This window comes from Triticum aestivum, chromosome 7D, assembly GCF_018294505.1.
Source record: "Triticum aestivum cultivar Chinese Spring chromosome 7D, IWGSC CS RefSeq v2.1, whole genome shotgun sequence".
Taxonomy (NCBI): Eukaryota; Viridiplantae; Streptophyta; class Magnoliopsida; order Poales; family Poaceae; genus Triticum; species Triticum aestivum.
Genome location: NC_057814.1, coordinates 85,319,607 through 85,341,721, shown reverse-complemented (window position 1 = coordinate 85,341,721; position 22,115 = coordinate 85,319,607). Strand labels below are relative to the sequence as shown.

Below are 22,115 nucleotides of genomic sequence, written 5' to 3'. Positions count from 1 at the left end.
AACTTATTCTATAGAAGTCTAAACTAAAGTTTTATTTTAAAAGCCTACTAGTTAACCCTTAATGGCTTCTAGAATAAGCTAGGGGGGAGGCAACTTATTTCAACAGCCAATTATAAGCCTCAAAAGAACTAGCCCTAAGTCTGAATACCAAGCCATGAGAGATAAATATGCAAGTTTGGTGCCTTGAAGGGTCGCCGAGCTAGACCACCTCACTTGTCAACAGTCACCATCCGAACCCCGCCACTGCAGTTCCGACTCCTTAGCTACAAACATACCACCACGATCCTGCCAAATGTCGAAGAGAGTACCACAACCTTGTTGCAACCCCGAACTCACTCATTACCATCATCATTGTCACACAAACTGCATCCAACAGGCAACAACTGCCACGAAGGTCCCTTAGGTGAGAACCATCTCCAAGACGATGTTGCCAATAGGGAACACGTGGCCAAGCATAGCTTACAGCACTGCCATCGTCTGATCCGGAAAAACGCAACTATAGGGTTTCCCATGTGGTATTTCGGGTAGGAAGGAGAGAACGACAACCCCGACGCATCCGATCTCAATTTTTCTAGCATAATCATCCAAGCTTTTATTGATCAATCACCTTGGGGATACAATAGGGTTGGCCTAACCAAATGTGAGGTCCCCGAGCCAGCTATAAAGCATGCCTAGCTAACTTGTGAGCTTCATAATCCGGCCACATGTGAAACACGTCCAAACCCATGATAAGCCAGCCCATATGGTGCAACACCTCGCTCTTCCACCCCACTAGAGGGAGTCTAGACCATGCCTGTCAGCCTAAGGGACCCGCATCAGGCAAATCTGAGCCCTTGATCTGGTGATGCAAAGGTTCGTACCTTGCGATGGTAGAGGGCAGGGACGACGACCGAATTTTGGAACCCCCCGCCCCTCATAGAGCACAAATAAGGATTAGAAACCTCTTATATAGTTCTCAAGCATGCCTTGCTTGCTCCACATAACCATCTCAGAAAAGAGAATGCCATCATAGGGCAGTGAGAAGCTCTAGTCATACAGGTGTCTGGTGGAACTGATTGGAAAGGTTATAGGAAATTGTCTCATATACTCTCTTTGTTCCAGAATGCAATGCATATTTTGTTTTCTAAAAGTCAAACATGTCTATGTTTGACCAAGAAAATTGATGGATATTGAGTAGGGATTTCACATCAACTGTTGCTAGCTACTCAATTCGACTTGTTTGGTCTTGCTCACCCTTAAGATCCTGCCAAAGTAAGGTGATTAGATTAATTAGTTGTGCCTTAATTTTAAGATACTACCTCTGTACCGAAATACTTGTAGCTGATGGAAACTAGTACAAGTTTATCCAACTACAAGTATTTTGGTATAGAGGGGATAGCGGCATAAACGGATCACCGAAATCTCAAAAAAAAATGTTTGGCATGGAAATGGCCCCAGATACGCTAGGTATCAGGCAAGGGAGAGCAGCTCAAACCAGAGGGATGCAAGCAAGAGCCGGCGAAAACCCGCATACAAGTATATCGAGAATCAACTAGTGTAGTGTAGGGCTTAGTGGAATGCACGGTATTTTTTTATAGTAATACATGTTTTATTCATAGAACAAAGGTCAAGATATACACCGATTTAACAAAATTAGAAAGATAGTTGAGAATTAGGATTCTTGATCCCTCTCAATCTCTCTTTCAATTCGAGGATCCAGAGAGGTGTTTTCATAGTCATCTCCGAATATTTGCCATCTCGGAACGTTAACATCTGCACAAAGAATCATCGGCCAAGAAACCTACAACCAAAGATCGACGAATCCCTTGAGCATAACTCCCACACCTGTCACCTGCCTCCGGCACCACCGCCACAGCCACCAAAGGAAAATGGATTGAATCACCCCTTCACACGAGCTCGATGCGGCTCTATTGCTGATATGCATCTATGTGGACCTTCAAAGTAGCTTCTCGAAGGTGAAGCCATCGTAGTTGAAAGAATCTAGCCGGGCAAGCACCTTGTACATGCCGGTTTTTTGTCAAAAAGAACCACCTGCACGACGGAATTGCCAGAAAAGACCCTCTTTAGATGAAACTAACAAAAAAGACCCCCTCGGCCGTGGCGGCAGGCGCGCCAGCCGACACGTGGCACCTGCCGCTGTGTGCGAAGGCAGCCAGCCCTGGCGCCAGGCGGCAGGTGTCGCGTAACTTATTTTTTGGCTGAGCGAGAGCTGGAACGGAACGGGAGACACGAGGTGGGCCCCGCCGCCACTGCCTGAGGCGGCAGCTCGGGCCACGTGTTGCTGCCGCCAGGTCCGCTGGCGGCAGGTGCTGCTGTTGCTGCGCGCCCGACGGGACACCACCAGCTGGTGATTTCGGTGGCTTTCGGCAGTTGCGTGTCACCCGCGTTGACACATGCATTGGTTTAGCAATGAGCTACTCTATGATGTATGGGTCCCACGTATTGCTAGAAATTTATGAAAGAAAGAGTATATTCAATATTAGACTCTATTTGTAGAGTTCATTGTGGAGAATACAGTGGTGGCAAGCCAACTCTGAACAACTGCATGTGAAGCAAAGTCTTCATCGCATTCAATACCCCACTTTCGCTACTTGCATATTCTCCAATCACACCATGGCATTCTCCGCATGTGTTGATTCCTTGAAAATCTTGAAGCAGACATGTTCCTAGGTGTCAACAAAAACAAAGCTTCGCGATACCTCGGTTAAGCTGGTTGTGCTGATATTACGGGTGTACACGACGGACCCTTATCCAATTAAGGTGTCCAAAGAGCGTCGTATACGCTAGTTCTTGTCTTCCTTCAAAGGAGATGTCCGGAACTCACCAATGGCTAGATCAAAGAGGATTGATCACAGGTAAAACAGAGTATTCACGTGAAGACCATGAGGGCCACCGCCTGGCCGATTGTATTTGGGAGACATGAGATCCCGCCGGCAACCAGCCCCATCCTCCTTGGACCGGCAGTAACGGCCAGCCCCCGTAGTCGTAGCCTCTTTGGATCAGCGACCCGACCTCCAGCCGGATGTGCGTAGGGACGACCTGGAGGGATAGTAGCCCCGCACGACGGGCGTGGCCAGCTGCGGTCCTACCTCGCCGCGGGCAGCGAACTCCAGGCCGGCGGCCACCCGAGCTGGACGACGGAGGGTAAGGACAACCGGCGGCGGCGCATCTCAGGCGCTAGGGTTCAGGAGGAGTAGCGTGGGGAGCGAGGGAGGGGAAGGAGAGGTGGGGCGGCCCCGCCGCCGCCCAGCCATGCCGGCACTTCGTCCGGCAAGGACCACCGGCGGCGGCGAGGGAAGGGGCAAAGGAGGAGGGGCCGGTAACGGCGAGATTGAAGTTTTATACTTTGATCTAAGAGAAATAATCACCAAAAGAGGGCTAGATAGTAGATATGCACGTATAAAAGCTAGCCAGATTTCTAGTTCGTGTACACCACGTCGCATAGATGCATGCTCTTTCTTTTAAATATTTATATATACAGAGGAGATGCCGTGCGCCGTCTGATCGTCTGTCAGGCCAAAAAGAAGATGCCGCCACTCCCAAAGGCGGCGGGACCCACCTCCTGTCACCCGTTCTGTTCCAGCTCCTGCGCTCGGCCGAAAATCTGTTACGCGGCGCACGCCGCCTAGTCCAATGGCGGCAGGGGCTGCCGCCTCCACGTGGCGGCAGGTGCCACGTGTTGGCTGGCGCGCCTGCCGCCACGGCCGAGGGGTCTTTTCTATCAATTGTATTTAGAGGGAGTCTTTTCTAGCAATTTCATTGGACAGGTGGTCCTTTTTAACAAAAATTTATACACGCCATCGAGCTCCAGATATGGCAACCCTCACATGACTAAGGCCAGAAGAGAAAATCATACCCATGAGGCATCAACCATGAATCCAACACACAATCTTCCAGATGCTCTCAATACAAACCACAATCTGCATCTGCTCCTAAACTACCTCCCAAGCTCAACTCTAACGCTAGAGCATGCAGTCGCAACGGCGGATGCCGAAGACACAACTCAACGAAGCTAAGAAACAACCGAAAACCTAAGCTACTAGGGCCCTAAAACGTAAACGATCCGCACGCGCGGGATCGACCGCCGACTATCGAGAGGTCGTCAGCAGAGGTGAGCCGCCAGAAGACGGCACCGGAAGGCTCGGCTCTCCTGGTGGCGGCTAGGGCTTCTAGTAGCCCGTCTCCAGAGAGAAAACGATTCACGTACACTGACGGAATAATTCCTGGAATGCACAGTTGCATCCTTACTCTAACTGAAGACGCTTCAAACTATACATACTTTATGTAGAGTACGAGCTAACCCAACCTCAGCTCAGCTCACTCAAACGCGAGTCAGTTTGCGTTCGGAAAGTGAAGTTGGTATAAATTCCATACTGATCTCCTTAAAAGTTACTGTTCGGCAGATTTTAAGCAATTCCGCTCTTCCTTTACACGAACACACTAAACTTAGCACCAAGCTTTCTTTCTCTACATGTACAGAGTCCAGGTGCCCGAAGGCACACCTGGACTATCCTGTAATGGAGCACGCTGACATATCTCGCCCCCTCGAACGACAGGGGCTCGTCGCCCGGGCCGAGCGAGATCTTCAAATTTTCAGCAGTTCTGGCGCTCTTTCTTTCACATCAAACACAAAGGTTTTATTCCTCTACATGTACGAGTCCAGGTACCCGTTGGCGTGTACCATCCTGTAATTCAGCAGGCTGGCGTAGACGCGGTCGCACACCCCCACAAACAGGGACTCGTCGTCCGGGCTGAGCGAGATCCCCGAGATCTCGCCGAAGAAGTCGATCTCCTGCCGCTTACGGTAGCACTCGGCGGCGCTGTAGACGTGCACAAAGTCGGCGGGCTCGGAGAAGAGAAGGAACCGCCCGTCCGAGGAGTAGCGGATGCACCGGATCGCGCCGATGTTGCCCCTCAGGACCGCGAGGGAGGTCGATGGGTTCCGGATGTCCCAGACCCGGCAGGTCTTGTCCTGGTTCCCGGTTGCGAAGGTGACACCATCCGGGTGCCACGCTGAGGCAAATGAGTAGTCCAGATGGCCAACTAAGGTAGAAGTTACCTGCACACAGGAAAGTTAAATTGAATACTGATGTCTCTGTCCAGATAACACAACACAGTCAGGATAATGCCTTCAAAATAGTTTTTTTAATTTACAAAAGAGCATGAGCTTTGCCTATTCTATCGATAAAGATGAAACATGGAGGGCAGAGGCCTGTAAAAAAGTGAAAAATAGAAGTGATTGAATGGCGAAATGCAAAAGAAAAACTAGGACATCATTTGCACCAAATCTTATCTGTCGCAAATTTCCAAGCCCCTGACCCCACTTTGATCTTTCCAAAGAGGATCACCAGCATAGTTGATTTATGATTGAAAGCCCCGGCGTTTCAAAACAGGCATTGGCACCACAATAGTATGTCCCATGATATTTATTTTTTACAAAAACAAACGACTGGCAAAATCTTGCAGGGGGAAAGGTAATGGAGAATCTGATGACTAGTGCCCTATGCATGGAAACAAGCAACACTGATGCATTTACATCATTCTCCACAGTAGGAATGGAAGTCCAAGAAGAAGAAAAACATACACCAAGAAACCCTTTCAATGCAGTCATAAATATAATTAAGGTGCTTACATCTCACTTTACTAGTAATGCAAGGAGCCAATAATATAATTATTAAACCAACATAATAAAATCTGAGGTACCTACAAAAGACAATGGCTGATAACAAGCATATACTAGCCAAATACCTTGCCATTTCGTGAATCAACAAGAAGAGCGTCCCGGTCATCTCCAACTACTGCCAAAAGTTTCTTGTCCGGGCTCACGGATGTGTGCTGTCATTGGGGGAACAACAGGTAAGGGGAACAGTTTAGAAAGGTACAATATGAAATCTTTATGTGATCTTGAAGAGATAGAACTTACATTCACTGGCCAGTTAAAACGGAAGTGATTCAAGAGCTGAAATCTTTCCATGTCGAATTCACGAACACCAGAATCATTATTCGATACCGTAATGCGCAAGCTTCCACTGCATGAGTATTTTGCAAACCTTCAGATTTCTATAACAATATCTACAACTTCAGATGCGAGGTCTGCAAGTGAACTTTTTACCTTGTAGATCTGTGTATATCCATAGCATTTGTGATAGCATTGTCGCTCAAAGTAGTCCTTGTGCAGAACTTAACATCACGTTCTCCTAGACTCTGCATAAAGACAGAGAAATGCAGAGCATGTCAGCCTGCTATTCATGATTTAACATTTATATAAATCAGGTATTCGATTAAAGAGAAACTAAGGGCAGTCTGCTGCCTATATACTACTCCCTCCGTCCCATAATATAAGACGTTTTTGTAAGTTAAAACAGCTTGCAAAAACGTCTTATATTGTGGGACGGAGGGAGTACTCCCTTATGCAGTGTCTCTTTTGTTTCTCATTCCTACTCTGCTGCCTATATACTAAGGGAGTATATGTCAGCCTAACAGCAGAAGGGAGATATGACCAGTTTAGAATGCAGAGTGGGAAGACGTAAAAATAGTAAAACCACAGGAATTGGATATCATGTCTCCTGGATTTTTTACGGGAGTTAAAATATCTGTCTGGAAGCTCCACCTGAACTTTATAGGCAAATACTTCTTGACTAGAGAGAGAAGAGGTTGAACTTGTTACTGAAAACATGAGGTTGACTAGATGTTTCGAACTCTCCAAAGCTGAAGGAAGAGTTCATATAGGATTTTTTTCAAAGCTAATCCAACAATCACAAAAAGAACTTCATAGGAAAACTTTCTAGAGGATTATATTCCTATAAAATATAACTAAAACCTTTATTTCAAACAGGCCATAAGGATGGTTTCTGACCATTTTGTAACTTCCGATATAAAATACTTAGCACAAATAGAAGAAAATTGGAAGCAAACAAAATGCAGCAGATACAGAATTCAAGTGGAGGTTACAGTAATAGTAACACTGCCTAACACCTTACCTTGCAAACTAGTTCTCCTTGAAAACCACCAGCGACCAATAAACCCTCATTTACTGCAAGTGTGCTAACTTGAACGCCAGTAAACCCTTCTAGTGCACAGCCAGGGTGTTTCTGTGTAACCAACAAATTAATATAGGTTACTTGCATGATCGGTATAAATCAACAAACAGAACGTCAAACTTGGGAGAAAAAATTAAGAATAACTGATCAGAAGGAAGCACCAGGAACTTTAAAAGAGGAAAACCTTTGCTGGAGCAACATGCCCTGAGAAATCAAGAACATCTGTCATTTTGTGAGACAATGACGACCAGTGGCCTACTGTGGAATTCGACATGAAATAAACATCATGCTTTGAAGTTGCCCATAACAAATTCCGAAGCTACAAGGAAAAAAAAGGTTGGTCAGTGTGAGCAGCATTAAGAATCATATGAATAGATACATCTAATTGGCCTGATCTTCAGTAGAGAATGAGGCAGATATAATGCAATGCAGACAAACACATTGAGTTTACATCATTTTTTACTGTAACTGGCAGGAGTTCTGCTGCTGCATTATAGATTAAGCGAAGAGTGTATGTACAGGTGCAAGAGCACAAGAGTCGGAGAGACCAATTGCTAAACAAGTGTGCTGCATGTACAAGGGATAGACACTGCCTTTGTGCAAGGGGCAAGTCACAGACTGGAGGCTTTCCTCCATGAGGCAACCAACCTGGTGTGGATTAAGGGTTTGGTTGGAGAACATAATTTTATTGCCCTCATTCAGATATGCCAAGCAGCGTAAGACGCCGTCACTGCAGCCTTCTTAGGACCAGAAGCTAAAGCACTTCACCAAGATGACATCAAGCGCTGAAGATTAGAAATCCTAGGCCTCAGGTTCGGGTGCTTGTGACAGGTCAGGTGCCAGACTTTCCTAGCGAAAGGGCACAGACAGAATAGGTGCACCGCAGGTTCAAGAATTTGGTCGCGCCGGGCACACCAATCATCATGTGGCCAACCCCGGGCTTGCAGGTGATCCACCGTTAGTAGCCAATTCGGTGCAGATACCAGATAGCCAAAAAAAATCACCTTGGGCTTCATCTTGAGTTGCCAGATTCTGGAGAGCTCAGGCCTTGGAATCATGCCGTGCAATTGATAAAGAAAGCTGAGGAGGCAGTGTTGGTATTATCTTCAGTCCATTTCCAGAGAATTGAATCCGATTGTTGGCAAAGATTGATACTCCATCTGTTCCTAAATATAAGTCTTTTTAGAGATTCTAATATGGACTACATACAGAGCAAAATGAGTGAATCTACACTCTAAAATACGTCTATATGTAGTCCATATAGAAATCTCTAAAAAGACTTAATATTTAGGAACAGATGGAGTAGATTGCAGCTGGTACAATTACTGGACAAAGGAGTGAAGGTCTTGTTCAGAGTTTGATCTTTGAAGTCCCTTCATCCAGCGTCCTCATAAAGCCCCTCTGCAACAGTAAGTTTTTTTCCTCCGGGCCAGTATGAACAGGCCAGGGGCCAAGGTTTGGGAGACACACCGTTAAGCCAACTATCAGTCCAGAACTTAGCGGTCTTTCCAGATTTTTAATACCCTCCGAATTGCTTAGGCAAGAGCAAATTGAGCTCCCTTGCCTCCTCATCACCAGACCAGAGGAAGCTGCGTCCGATTTTGTCAAAACGCTTGAAACCCCACTTGCTTGGCTGGAAAATGGTCATAAAGTAGGTGGTGATGGAGGTGAGAACAGAGTTTATCAAAGCCAGACAACCTGCCTTAGTCATAAGCTTTCCTTTCCATCCCACAAGCTTAGCAGCCAATGTCGAGGACAGGTTGGATCTGAATTTTACTGGGTTTCCTAGTACTAGGCAGCCCGAGATAGGAACAGGGCAGGGAGCCCAGATCACGCAAGAAGGATGCCAAAGTGTCATTGATATCCAGGTTGGAGCAGTGGATATGGAATGAAGTTGATTCTGAGAAACTTGTGCGCAGGCCAGAAACGTCACCAAAAGCAGCAAGAACAGAGTGCAGGGCATCCACATCGCTTCTCACAGGGTTGATGAACAAGGCGACATCATCAGCACAGATACTAACACGGAACCTTGCATGGCGGCTGGACAGCTGACTCAGAATTCCATCGTTCGTCACCCTTTTGAGGATCTTCAACGGCTCGATGGCAATATCAAGAATAGGAGAGGCGACAAAGGGTCACCCTGGTGGAGGTAGTCAATGCAGGAAAGGAATGCCAGGTACACCGTTGAGGACGCAGGAAGAGGTGGAAGCCAAAGATACGGCAATAAGATCTCTCCACTTCTGCCCGAATCCAAACTGCGCCTTGAAACCGACAGAATCAAAGGCTTTAAAAAAATACGCCATCTAGGAGCATTACAGGACTCACTAGAAAAACACCTAAATCAGACCGAATCAAAGGCTTTTGCAATATCCAGCTTGAGGAAGAGGGCAGGCTTTGATTCGGTCTGATTTAGGTGTGAATCAGGTTCTGTACATGTAGGAAATTGCCCTGGATGCATCTCTTAAGGAAAGCACTCTGACATGGAGAGACGAGTTCATTCAGCTCAGAGGCAAGGTGTAGGGCAAGCAATTTTCTGAGAATCTTCGTGATGCTTTGCAATAAACTGGTCGGTTTATAATCAGCAGGCCAGCAATTTCTTCAGCATAAGCGCAACGTGAGCAGTGTTCAGCAAATCCAGTGTTGGACATTAACTGCAAACGACTGGTTAAGAGCACTCAGGAGGTCGAACTTAATGCTCCAGCACTTCTTGGAGAATAAACCTATAAAACTGACAGGGCCAGGGATTTTTTCAGAAGGCATATCCTTAATGGCCACCTATAAAATCACCATCAAGTTGGAAGGGTCTGCCCTCACTCGTGCCAGGAAGCAAACAGAAGTGGTTGAGGAGCAAATCAGCTTTATCTCTATGATCAGATACCACAGAGGTGCCCGAATGGAGGAAAGGAATATGATTTTTGCGCTGCCGCCCATTGCACGGAGGTGGAATAACTTTGTATTTGCATCACCGGCCTTGAGCTGAGTTAACATAATTGATACAGATATCCAGCTATGTTCCAAATCAATCAGTGCTTTATAAATCCACAATAACCTCCATTGCCCATTTTCAGGGTTATACTCCTTTAACAGTTCCATGTGAAACTCTGTGTAACCACTGCAGCATTTAATTCAAAGCTGCAGTACAATTTATAAAGTTAAACCATTCTAGTGGAACCCTTAAACCAGAGATCCCATAAAAAAGGAAACTAAGTTATCTTTTCAGACTTCTTGCTGATATGGATACAGATAAGACACAGAACTTTGCAAAGAAAGCACAATAAATGCTAATGCGAAAGAAGGAAAATGGAAGTCCATATAACATAATGCTAACGGATGTAATAAGTATGCCATACTACAAATCCTGCATTAAACAGAAGACAGATCACAACTCACCTGAAAATGGAGAATTGAGGGTTTCACTATCCGAGTGTTGTATTGAAATTCATAGTACTTGCTGCTGCTCTCCACTTGCTTGCACAACTATTAACATTTCAGAGGATCCTTTTAGGAAATTTAATCATCTAGAAAATAGAGTAAACATTGACAGATACAATTGATATTAATTAAGACCTTATCCATGAGCTCTCCGGACTGAGGGAAGTTCTCATAGTTCTTGTACTGTTCCAACCTAGCTTTTCTGTAATCCTGCCTGGTGATTTGTAACCTCTCCCATGGTATACCTTGTATATCCTTTCCTGCCCTTGCTTCAGCTGCTGATGTGTCAGTTATCCTAGTGAGCTGTAGAAAATAGTCAAATATCAATACGCTTTAGCTTAATACTAAGATATTTTTATATAAGCACCGGAAACTAATAGGCCTGAACAGTATTATAATTTCGCCAAGCCTTTAAAATATCAAAAGGGCAAAAAAAATCACACAAAGTACTTTTAAAGCAATTATTTATCCTTAATGAGCTACATCACTCACAATTTATTCAACCATGTCGTGATCCTGATGATTAGATAGACTCAGGTACGGCCACATAAATAGTTCTCATGCATACGCCAAAACATGGCGGCCCCATGCGCTAATTTTTATTCAGCAGTTGAATAATCAACAAGGCCAAAGACACAGGTCCTTTTTTTTCTAGTAGAAAGCCATGTTTTATGCTCTTTGGTCTTAGCCAATTCAAAAGGCACTGAAACATCGCATCTACAACGCCTGGCAAAGTGGGGCATTGAAAATTATGCAGTGTACGCCACTTGTGATTTGTGAAAACGACGTTACAGGGAATAGTAAGCCAGATCATTATTGGCTGGAGATAAACACAAGTAGCAAACTTGAGCTGGATGATTGGGCAATACCAATCTGCTCCACAAGCACCATTGACATCAAGTCGCCTCTTTATCATAAATATTGAATTCAGCAACAAAAGACTAAGAGAGGAAATATCAGCACTGTAAACTAGCCCCGGTCTAAAAGTAGCCTTTCCGCACCCTTTTGAGTATAATCACTGGACTAAGGTTCCTCTCGCGACACACGCATGTTTAAAACGAGTGATTGCGCCCCTCGCATAATATAGTGGTTCTTTTTTAGAATATATACTGGTTCTTTTGTTGATGGCAAGTTATGTTTCTCTACTTTGTGGTAGCATAGCAAACTACTGCGACCTTTTAACTTATAAAAGGGATAACTCTCACCCACCGGGTACAAGTGGTAAACATGCTAGAAAACTGAGCTGAAACCGCGGCACTGCAAACTTGCCTCCGCAATCGGATTTCAGGGTGAACCTCCTAATTGTGCCCATGATTTTTTTTTTATTCTGAAGAACCAGCTGCTGCACTAACGAGGAGCCACTGACAATAAACTCCTGAACGCCCTAAACAATATCACGCTCGACTTCGAATCATACTATAAAGAGAAAGAAACCTCGACAACCTATCAATCAATCAATTAGATAACTGAAAGCGGAACTGCAGGGGTTGTGGGATCAGATTCGCGATTCGGAGAAAACAAGCAGCGGAACCACCAACGCCACCGCGACACCAAACCCAAAGGAACGTGGTTACAGACCAGCGCATACTCGTCGTCGCCCTCGCCGTCCCTCCGGTCGCCGTCGCCGGCCCCGCCGGCGTGCTGGAGTTCGCTGCCGGCCTCGACGTCCACGTCCATCTCGCCGTCCGAGACATCGTAATCGTCCACCGCGTGCCCCGCAGCCGCCGCCGCCGCACCTTCCCGCACGCTGGCGGCCATGAATCAATCAACCACCTGCGCGCACCGAACCAAACCACTCAGATCAAACCCACGCGGACACAGACAAACCCACTCCGCGCCTCGGGCGAAGCAACCAGAGCCGTACCTGCGCTGCGCAGAGCAGGGAAGGTCGGGGCGGCGCCGAGCGCGTAGGGCAGGGGCGGGCCGGGGAAGCGCGGATTGGCGGGAGAAGAGGGGACGAGGGAGGAGGGACGAGCTGCGTCGGCGGCGGGGGTGAGGATGGGGGTGGGGGTGGGGGTGGGGGTGGGAGGGGCAGAGAGACGTGTGGAGGGGAGGAGGGCAGCGCGGCTGGGCGGGCTGGCGCTCCCCTTTTTGTGCCGTGCGGCGAAGCGAGGCTCTAGACGGCAGGCAAGGGCTCGATCCAGGATTTGACAGCGGCGGGGGATGGATGTTGGGGAGGGATCAGGCCGCCCGCGCTATACATATACACACAGACGGGAGGGAGCCTCTAGAAGCCATACAACGAGTCGGAGTAGGAGTACGCCCATGGTTGATGGTACCGTGCTTTTTTATTCTTCCCGTCATGTGTTTTTCTGCGAGGGGCGCACTAAACAAAAGCTGTTTTTTCTAGGGCAGGAGAGGGGAGGAGCACGCAAGCGCGGCCCCTTTGTGGGCTGTAATTTGTTAGTACTAGATTGTTAACTGCTGGTGTGTTTGGTTTTAGCACAAGTTTACTCTGTCAATGTGTAACACGTTAGCGTTTATCCGACTGATCACGCTGCACGCATGTCCATGTGAGATCCTGGTTTTCTTCCCATGGAAACATATTTTTGCTCAGTGAAGACACGCATTGTCATAAAATTGCAGATTATCTTTCACTACAAACCTAATCATGTGGAGGAAAAAGTTTTACTTCAGCTAACATATCTTTTCAGCCTGCAGAGTTCTATATTCTTGCAGAGATGCTTTGGAAGCGGAGTTGTGCGCGTGTATGGAGGGGTTATCTATATCCATTCAGAGGTCAAATCTTCCCATTGCCATTGAGATGGATTCTTCGGAAGCGGTGGCCATGATCACTTGTGCTGGACAGAATCGTTCCGTTTATGCTTCCCTTATTAATGAGATTAGGTATCTCTTAAGTCTTCGATCTACTTGTATTACTCATGTGTCGCGAGTGCAAAATAAAGCCAGTGATTGTCTAGCTGCCTTCGGGAGAAGGGAGGGTAGAACTCTGACCTAGATTCAGTCCGGTCCTCCTGAGGTTTTAGAAATTGTTAAAGATGATTGTGTAAAGACTTGATTTTTGAGTAATACAAGTATTTCTCCCGCAAAAAAAAACATATCAGCTCCATCTCTAGAGCAGGAGATGTATTATTAGTCATTGAGGGGTTCACGTAGAGCCGGGACCATGTTTGGTCGGATATCTACTATTAAAGGGAGTCTACGGTCGTGATTATACGTCGTGCTTTAGTTTGATTTCGTATATATGTTTGTCGATTTATGTAATTATGGACAATAACATTCTTTGAATGAGAGGATCACATTAATTATGCAGAGTATCATTCTTTTGATGGGAGAATCACGTTAATTATTTAAAGTGTCATCGAGCGCTGGATGGGAGGATCGCGTTAATTATGAAAGGTGCCATTATTTGGATGGAAAGATCACGTTAATTATGAAAAAGCATCATCGAGCGTTGGATGAGAGGATCACTAGAACATCATGCCCCTTTTGCAACGCATGGGCAATTAGCTAGTGTCTTGTGAGAACCGAGAATTCAAAATGGTTGTTACTTTTGCATAGTCGTTCCGTAATGGCTTGGAGTATCTCCATTACTAGCCCTCGTTCTACAACTCCTAGAGGCTGAATGGGGTTGCCCCTATTTCCCGACCCTAAAAAAAATGCATTGGTACCAGTTGGTGGCACTAACCGGGACTAAAGGTGTGCATTGGTATCGGTTGGTGGCACCAACCGGGACTAAAGGTGTGCATTGGTACCGGTTGGTGGCACTAACCGGTACCAATGCCCCCCTTTAGTCCTGATTGGTGCCACCAACCGGGACCAAAGGCCGCCGCTTCCCGCCCTTTGGGCTGCTGAAAAGAGACCTTTGGTCCCGGTTGGTGGCACAAACCGGGACTAAAGGGGTCATTGGTCCCGGTTCGTGCCACGAACAGGTACCAATGCCCTGGATATATAAGCAAACTCTTAGCAGTTTCGACCAAATCCATCACTTCTTCACCCCCGACGCCCATGCTCCTCCTCGCCGTCGCCGCCCGACGCCCCTGCTTCACGTTGCTGTCGCCGCCGCGACCGACGCCGTCAGGCTGCTCGACGTCGTCGTCACCGCCGCCACCGACGCCGTCAGGCTGCTCCACGTCGCCGCCGCCGCCGCTTTCGCCCTCTGCCCCGACGCCCCTGCTCCTCCGAGTCGCCGCGCCGCCCTTTGCCGTCGCCGTCGCCCCTGCTCCACCGTGCCCCGCCGCCCCCTGTGAGCACCAGCCTGCTCCCGCGCCCCTCCCCTGTCCCACGCCCCTGCGCCCTGCCCCGCCGGCGCCGGCGCCGGCCCCTCCGCCCCTGCGCGGTGCACGGGGCGGATGTTTTGTAGATGTTTTTATTGATGTTTTTAGATTTTTTTAGATGTTTTTAGATGCTATTCTTAGATGTTTTTACATGTTTTTTAGATTATTTTAGTTTATGTTTAGTTTAATTTTAAGATTAGGAAAATTTCAGATGTGTAGTAATATTCATTTAGATGTGTAGTTAATTTAGATGTTGTAATTTGTTCTTAAAAATTGTGCACTTTTGTATAGAAACTTTATTTTTTTCATATGTACGAAAATGTAGAGTGAAAACGAAAACAAACATATAAGGAAAAACAAAGGAAAAAATGAAGAAGGAAAAGAAAACCGCCCGGCCCGGCCACCACCGTATTTTCATAAAGTGTTTCCACCGAGTCCACGTCGCACCGATCGAGCACCCGCGGCGAAGCAAGTCTTTTTTTAAGGTAGTTCTTTGTTAAAGTGAGGGGGGACGTCGGACATTACATGAGGCGGGGGGGGGGGGGGCGTCGGACATGACATGAGGGGGGACGTCGGAAAAAATAAGAAGAGGAAGAAGAAGAAGAAAAAAGAAATCTTCCACTCCTCTATTCCTTCTTCTTCTCCTCTTTTTTTTCTTCTTCTTTTTTATCGGGAATGAGGGTGTCGAGGATCGCCGAGCGGTCGAGGGTCGAGAACTAGGGCGGAGGGTCGAGGGTCACCGAGGGGTCGAGGGTCGTCGAGGGTTCGAGGTGCGAGGGTCGTCGAGGGGTCGAGGGTCGAGGAACGCCGAGGGGTTTTGTTGAATCCTTTGACACTAGCTAGACAAACGTGAAGCATTGCCGAGGCAACCCCAAACCCGAGAGAAGCTAGGTCTACGTTTGCCACTAATATATCCACCTGCTTCATGTTTAGAAAAGTGTATATATGTATGTTCTCTGTGTATATATGTTCATATATGCAAAAGTTAGATTTTTAGAAAAGTGAGCACCCCCTCTCGACCGTGATAACTTATACCACGGGAGCACACCCCCCGGCCCTCTCGCTCGACCAAAACTCTTGAGGACACCCAAACCCTAGAAAAAAACGATGTCGGTCTCCTACCCCCTCCGGTCGCGCCCCTACCCTTGAAGCGTTGCCGAGGCCACCCCAAACCCGGAATAAGCTAGGTCTACGTTTGCACTAATATATCCACCTGCTGTCATGTTTGTGTAATAATTGCCATGTTGTAATATTTGCAGAAACAATGGAGCACGGACGAGACGAGGAAGCAGAAGAGGTGTTGGGGGACATAATCTTAGCCGGAGGTGATGTCTTGTCGTATCTTAATGACAATGATGGTCTGGAAGAACAGGGTGAAGAAGCAGGCTACGGTGATCGAAGAGTGGAGGAGGAAAGACATGATTATGATGGCTCCGGTGACCCAATGCTGGTGCAAGAAGGAGCCCGTGGTGATGGCTCCGGTGACCGAACAGAGTCCGGGCAGGTAAATATATTAGTTAAGCCTGTGCTGACTAGCTAATTGATGCATTCATTGTTTTGGTATGTACACATATTAATTAACTCTCGTCTTTCTTCTTTTTTCTAGCCCTCCGGATCGAGCACAACTTCGGTAAAGAGACGAGGCCCGAAGAGAAAGTTGCGCTCGGATGAAAGGTTTGAGATCACAGCAATCGCGCGCGATGGCCAACCGATTGAACCCATCCGGACAAAGGAAGCATTTGCTGCTCAGTGCGGGGTTCTTGTTAGGGACAAGATCCCGATCAGCATCCACCAATGGTATAAGCCTAAGAAGGAAGACCCTGAGGTGTCTTATGTCAATGATATGCAGAAAGATGATCTTTGGACTGAGCTGAAGGCAAATTTCACCCTACCGCCAGAGGAGGATCCGGAGAAGCCAGTTAAAGAGCAATTAATCAAGTCTCATTCTCTTAAGAAGATGGCAGACCTATTCAGGAGGTGGAAGAATGAGCCGAAAACGTTTGTCGACAAAGAAGAGACACCAGAATTCATCGGCAAATATGAGAAGATTAGAGATCATTGGCCCGCATTTGTGGCCCACAAGACATCGGAAAAGAGTAAGAAGTTGTCAGCGACAAACAAGAAAAGTGCTGCGAAGAAGAAGCTTCACCATCGCACGGGGTCAGGTGGCTACCTCAAAGCCCGGCCTAAGTGGGCCAAGGCTGAGAATGATCTGCTTGATAAAGGGATCGAACCAGAGATAATGAACTGGCCAGACCGTTGCCGGACTTGGTTCTTCGGGGCTGGCGGAAAATTGGACCCTGTATCAGGGAGGTGCGTTTGGACGGACGAGCTTTTGAGAATACCAGTCAAGAGGCTTCAGCACTATATCGATGCAGCACAGCAAGGGACATTCGTTCCACACAGAGAGAACGACGAGCTCACAATGGCCCTCGGGAATCCTGAGCACCCTGGACGGACACGAGGCACGCCAGGCTCCGTTCCGTGGAAGGCTGGTTTTCCGGACGTAGGCGGTTACAAAAGCCAGGAAAAAAGTGGAGCAGACCCAAATTCAGAAGCTGCACGAAAGGGTTCAAGCGCTAGAGGAACGAGACAATCGACCTGCCGAAACTACCCCCGAAGCTACCCCGCCATCTCAGCGGAGAAGCAGCGTGGCTTCCACCGAGCTGCTTCAGCCGGAGCATGTCTTGACGGCTCCTGCTAGCTACCCCGTGGATGCTATCACGGAGTCTCAACATTGCCACCTTATGACGCAATGGCAGAACTTCAAAGTCAAGGCGGCTGTCGGCTCTGTTCGACCTCCTGAACCCGGCGCAACTTTTCACCGTCGTCCGATTCCAGAAGGATATGCTAGGGTGACGGTGGACAAAATAACGGAGGGATTTGAGGACCTCCAGCTTGACCACCCTACCGGTGAAGGGGAGACTCGGCTGGGTTCTGCTCTGAAGACTCCATGCCTATGGCGGAAGGAGCTCATCAACCTTCCGAACTGGACGCCTCCGGTGAGTAAGGGCACTCCGCCTCCTCCTCCGGCGAGTGATCAGGGCACTCAGCCTCCTTCTCCGGCGCGTGGTGGCACTCTGCCTCCTCCTCCGCCTCCTCCTCCGGCGAGTGATCAGGGCACTCAGCCTCCTTCTCCGACGCGTGGTGGCACTCCGCCTCCTTCTCCGCCTGCGCCGGCGCGCCCGAGCAGCCAGCCTCCTCCTTCTCTGCCTCGTCAGCAAGGGCGGAAGAGACCCGCCGCCGCTCCGGCTGCTCCGGTGCGTCGTAGTCCTTCTCCTCCGCCTCGTAAGCAAGGAAAGAAGACAGCCGCAGCCACTCCGTCCGCTCTGCCGGCGTCTAGCAGTACAGTCAGAGGCGGGAGGCAATACAGATTCGGTCCTTCTCTGAAGACTCCAGAGAAGTTACCATACGAGAGGACCAAGGAGGAAACCACGAAGATCGTGCGAGCCGAAGTGACGAACTTCTTTGAAGGTGTGAAAGCAAAGAAACATCCACCTCCGGAGGAGAAGGTAGATCCGGTGAAAGCGAAGCGCACTCTGGCTGCCCTGACAAAACCACCAAAGTCTCCGTCGAGAGGCAACTATGAGCGCATTATTGCAAAGACATTTGTCGAAGCGAAGCGGTCGGGAAGTACTGTCAGTGATCAAAGGTTAAAAGAGCGACGAGCTGGGAAAAAAATTGCCCAGCTCGGTGAACAAGTGAACCAATCGTGCCCCCCGCTCAAGGTGTCTACCGACATCGTCGCTAATGATCCGAGGATGGTGCCCGGTTATAGCAATCTTGGAGATTACCTGCCCGACGATGTACATTACGATTTCTTGGAGGTGGACGAACACAAATACCATTACGGGAAGCCTCTCGTCAAAGATGAAAGATCTGTAACAACAATGATGCGAAGATTACATGATTGGTACATGAAAACCTGCAAAGAGTCTGGGGGGAGGAATACTTTGACGCTGAGAGTTAAAGAGGAGCATGACCTCGTTGGAATTGAACTGTTGAATGTTCCATTTGAGGAGTTCTTCCAGTTTTTCAATCAAAAGGCCCTCGATAAATCAACGGTCACTTGCTACTGTCTGTAAGTAGTACTACTTCTGTCATTAAGTCTCTCTATATAGGCCAGCTCTTTCATTGCATGTATTTATAATTATCCTCACTATATTATGCAGATTGAAGATTGCCGAATTGAAGAAAAGACAAATCGGTGATATTGGGTTCATTAACACAAATCTCATAGATGCAACTGAGGTTAAATATCATGCCGAAAATACCGAGGCAAACTTGCTACGATCGTTGGTAATAAATCAAAACAAAGATATAATACTCTTTCCTTACAACTTCAAGTGAGTGTTACTGTCTTGTGCATATTCGGTTTCCCTTATTAGTCCAGGTTATAGTAATGTAATTGATGACTTATGCATGCGTGCGCAGCTTCCACTATATTCTCCTAGAGATTAAGCTTGAGCAGGGAGTAGTAACCGTCTTAGACTCGAGACGAAAAGATCCCCAGGACTATGCGGACATGACTCAAATGCTCGAGAAGTAAGTTAAATCGATCATTATCCACCATATCAGCAACTTTGTTCATTTCCTAATATCAAGTAATTGTTTTCTTTGTCTGGCAGGGTTTGGAGAAAATTCACCCAAAAAGCTCCGGGACTGCCGAAGAAGCTGCAATTTAGACACCCGAAAGTATGTACTATAGTAGCATGTTCCGCGCATCTCCTAGTGATTCAAGCGCTAGTTTCATCAATACCATTTAGCATGCTTGCTTATCAGTTTGATTGACCTCTATTTCTTGTAAAGTGGTTGTGGCAGGAACAAGAGAATGATTCCTGTGGATACTACGTTTGCGAGTCCATCCGCCACACGACCTGTGAGCGGGGCTACTCTGACGAACAATATGAAGTGCGTAAGCAATAATATTCACAATTTTATTTTATTACCATCATTTGTGTTGAGTTTCATTTATTCATATATATATGTATTGACCCCCTTCTTCAAATTAGATCTTTCGGATGCGGGATGAACTCCTAGCACCAGATCGTATGCGAGCAATTCAAGAGGAATTGGCGGCATTCTTCCTTGACCACGTGATCGCTGAAAACGGAGAATACTATGTGGACCCTGTGTTCTTACAATTTAATTAGGAGATTATATTGTAAGGGATAATTATTGTATATATGTAGCCGGTAGTGTCGGATAGATATACGAGAACTTGTTGTTCGACCAATCTCTCGGAGAAGGAGAGGTGATCGATATCACTTCTCTCTGTATGCATATGTTCATGACGATCTTCTGTTTCATTTGCTTACTAGCTAGCGTGTCTAGTCCTCTCTATACGTATATAGTACGTAGCGTCGACCAAGCACGGAGATAAGAGAGGACACTTCTCTCTATTAATTAGCTAACTAACACAATATATGAAACACCTAAATTAACCCCCCAAAACCCCCAACCCCCCCCCCCCCCTTAAAAAAAACAAAAACCCCAGCCCCTGAAATGCTGACAAGTGGATGCCTATTGGTCCCGGTTAGTGCCACCAACCGGGACCAAAGGCCATCCTGCCTGGGCTCACCGCACCGGCCACGTGGAGGCCCATCTGTCCCGGTTCATGTAAGAACCGGGACTAAAGGGCTAGGGCATTAGTAACGACCCTTTAGTCCCGGTTCAAAAAACCGGGACAAAAGGCCCTTACCAACCGGGACAGATGACCCTTTTTCTACTAGTGTTTTAACAAATATCTCAAAATTAGATCATAACATCAAGTTGGACATTGGACATGTATTAAAGGGCTGCTCACAACAATACAACGAATCAATCTACTCGAAGCTAAGGCAGCAATCAAGCAGATGTGGTCTCTTCAGTATTGTCCTCAAGCGCCACCCTGAACACCCTAGGGCCAGCTGTCCATCCTAAAAATTGTCTATGGGGACGTTGTGGTCATTGTCAAAATGGAGTTAGGTTCGTGTTTTCTAGGAGAGCGCTCCAATAGAGGTGCGAGCGGACCACACCCTTGGTCTCAGTTCACAACTGAAGTTGGCAACCAGAACGCTTGCTGCTGTCGTCGTGTTGCAGCTGACGTCACCACATGCCCCAACTGATGGAAGGAAGGAGATGCATATGATCTTCCATGCAAATGCATGCAGGGAGAAACATCACAGCGACCACTGGGGAGGGTCGTCTCGAGGATCTCCTCTCGCCCATGGCAGAGGAAAACGGCTAACAAAAGTTTAGTCCGAGTCATAGCCGACACCATGACGGTCAGCGGGAACTCTTCGCCCAAGCGGATCCGTCGCCTGCTCCACCTTCGTCGCTGATCATGGGGGTGGGAGAGGAAATGCCAAAGGTTGGAGATTTCCTCTCGGGATTTTTAGCAGTACGTGGTGGAAGAGGAAGGAGAGGGGCGGCGGCGGCGGTTGAGCAAACGGCAGGGAAGCAACGGGGCCAACCACCGACCTGAAATCCCAAATCGACCAGAGTTCCGATTTTGCTACGGGAATAGCGGCCCATCGATGTCAGCCTAGCCTTAGATGATCTGCAGCGCGGCCCATCCCGCATTGACAGAGGTAATTAACGGCCAGGAACGCTTAAAACAGTAGATCCAACGGCTGAACTTGCTAATGCCCTGAGATGGCAGGAAAACTGCTCAGTTATAATGTCTTTAAATATTCAAGTCTAACGTAATGCAAGCTTATCTTTATAGGTACCTGAATGATTTATTTCATAGTATGTTGTATAGAGGTGAGTGTATGCGCGTATATGTGGGCATATGCGTTTGCACTATGTTCAAAAAATAAAAATAAAACAATATGCTGTATACAGTCGATGTTGAAGCATATATGCCAGTAATTTAGGTATTCATGCTTCAAATTAAGCTCACAGGCTATATGAAAAGAGAAAAAAGATGTTTTTAAACCTTAGATTTGATGGATATGCGCGTCTCGTCAATGAATACTCCCTCCGACGTGATTTTTCTTTGAGAAAATGATGTCTCCATCGGTGACAAGATGATTAATCGATCGATTTCGTCAAATGTCAAGCTCCACGGCTCCAATTCGTAGCGTATAGTACATTGTACACGATGAACCAACCAACGGATCGATCTACTCTCCTTATAAAAACACATGCCCGCAGACGTCTTCTGTGCCTAACAAGGTTTCTTTTAACAAGGTTAAGACCGTGACATGGTCAGCCCTAGTGTGAGCACGTGTGGCTTGCGCCCCATTCCCCAAACCCAAAAAGTCAGAAGCGTACGTCGTGCAACGAAGAAAGAAACCTGCAGGCATTTTCCTTTTTTGAGAAATAATAGGCAGGCTCCAGGCAGGCACGGTGCGGCGCACGCAGCCGCCAACCCAAACCCAACACCCGCCGTCCGGCCCATCCTGACCCAGCCGACCAC

The 22,115-nt window shown here is 47.4% G+C and overlaps 1 protein-coding gene across 1 annotated transcript; it reads right to left on the bottom strand.

The window, feature by feature from the left end:
- Positions 1-4,336: 4,336 nt before the first annotated feature.
- On the bottom strand, positions 4,337-12,506 carry LOC123164323 (uncharacterized WD repeat-containing protein C2A9.03). The gene is made up of 10 exons (XM_044581748.1): positions 12,337-12,506; positions 12,051-12,245; positions 10,608-10,775; positions 10,431-10,517; positions 7,225-7,359; positions 6,981-7,091; positions 6,113-6,204; positions 5,924-6,029; positions 5,749-5,835; positions 4,337-5,059 (listed from the first exon to the last, which is right to left on the bottom strand). The coding sequence occupies exons 2-10, from the start codon at positions 12,228-12,230 to the stop codon at positions 4,646-4,648; spliced, it is 1,380 nt and encodes a 459-aa protein (XP_044437683.1). The 5' UTR covers positions 12,231-12,245; positions 12,337-12,506; the 3' UTR covers positions 4,337-4,645.
- Positions 12,507-22,115: the final 9,609 nt, after the last annotated feature.

Bases quoted from the DNA above. Each gene is read 5' to 3' on its own strand.
- LOC123164323 (XM_044581748.1), bottom strand. From the start codon at position 12,230: ATGGCCGCCAGCGTGCGGGAAGGTGCGGCGGCGGCGGCTGCGGGGCAC. The intron at 6,205-6,980 runs GTAAGGTGTTAG...GTCTTTATGCAG, and splicing joins AAGGAGAACTAGTTTGCAAG to AGTCTAGGAGAACGTGATGT. The intron at 5,060-5,748 runs GTATTTGGCTAG...TCCTGTGTGCAG, and splicing joins TTGATTCACGAAATGGCAAG to GTAACTTCTACCTTAGTTGG.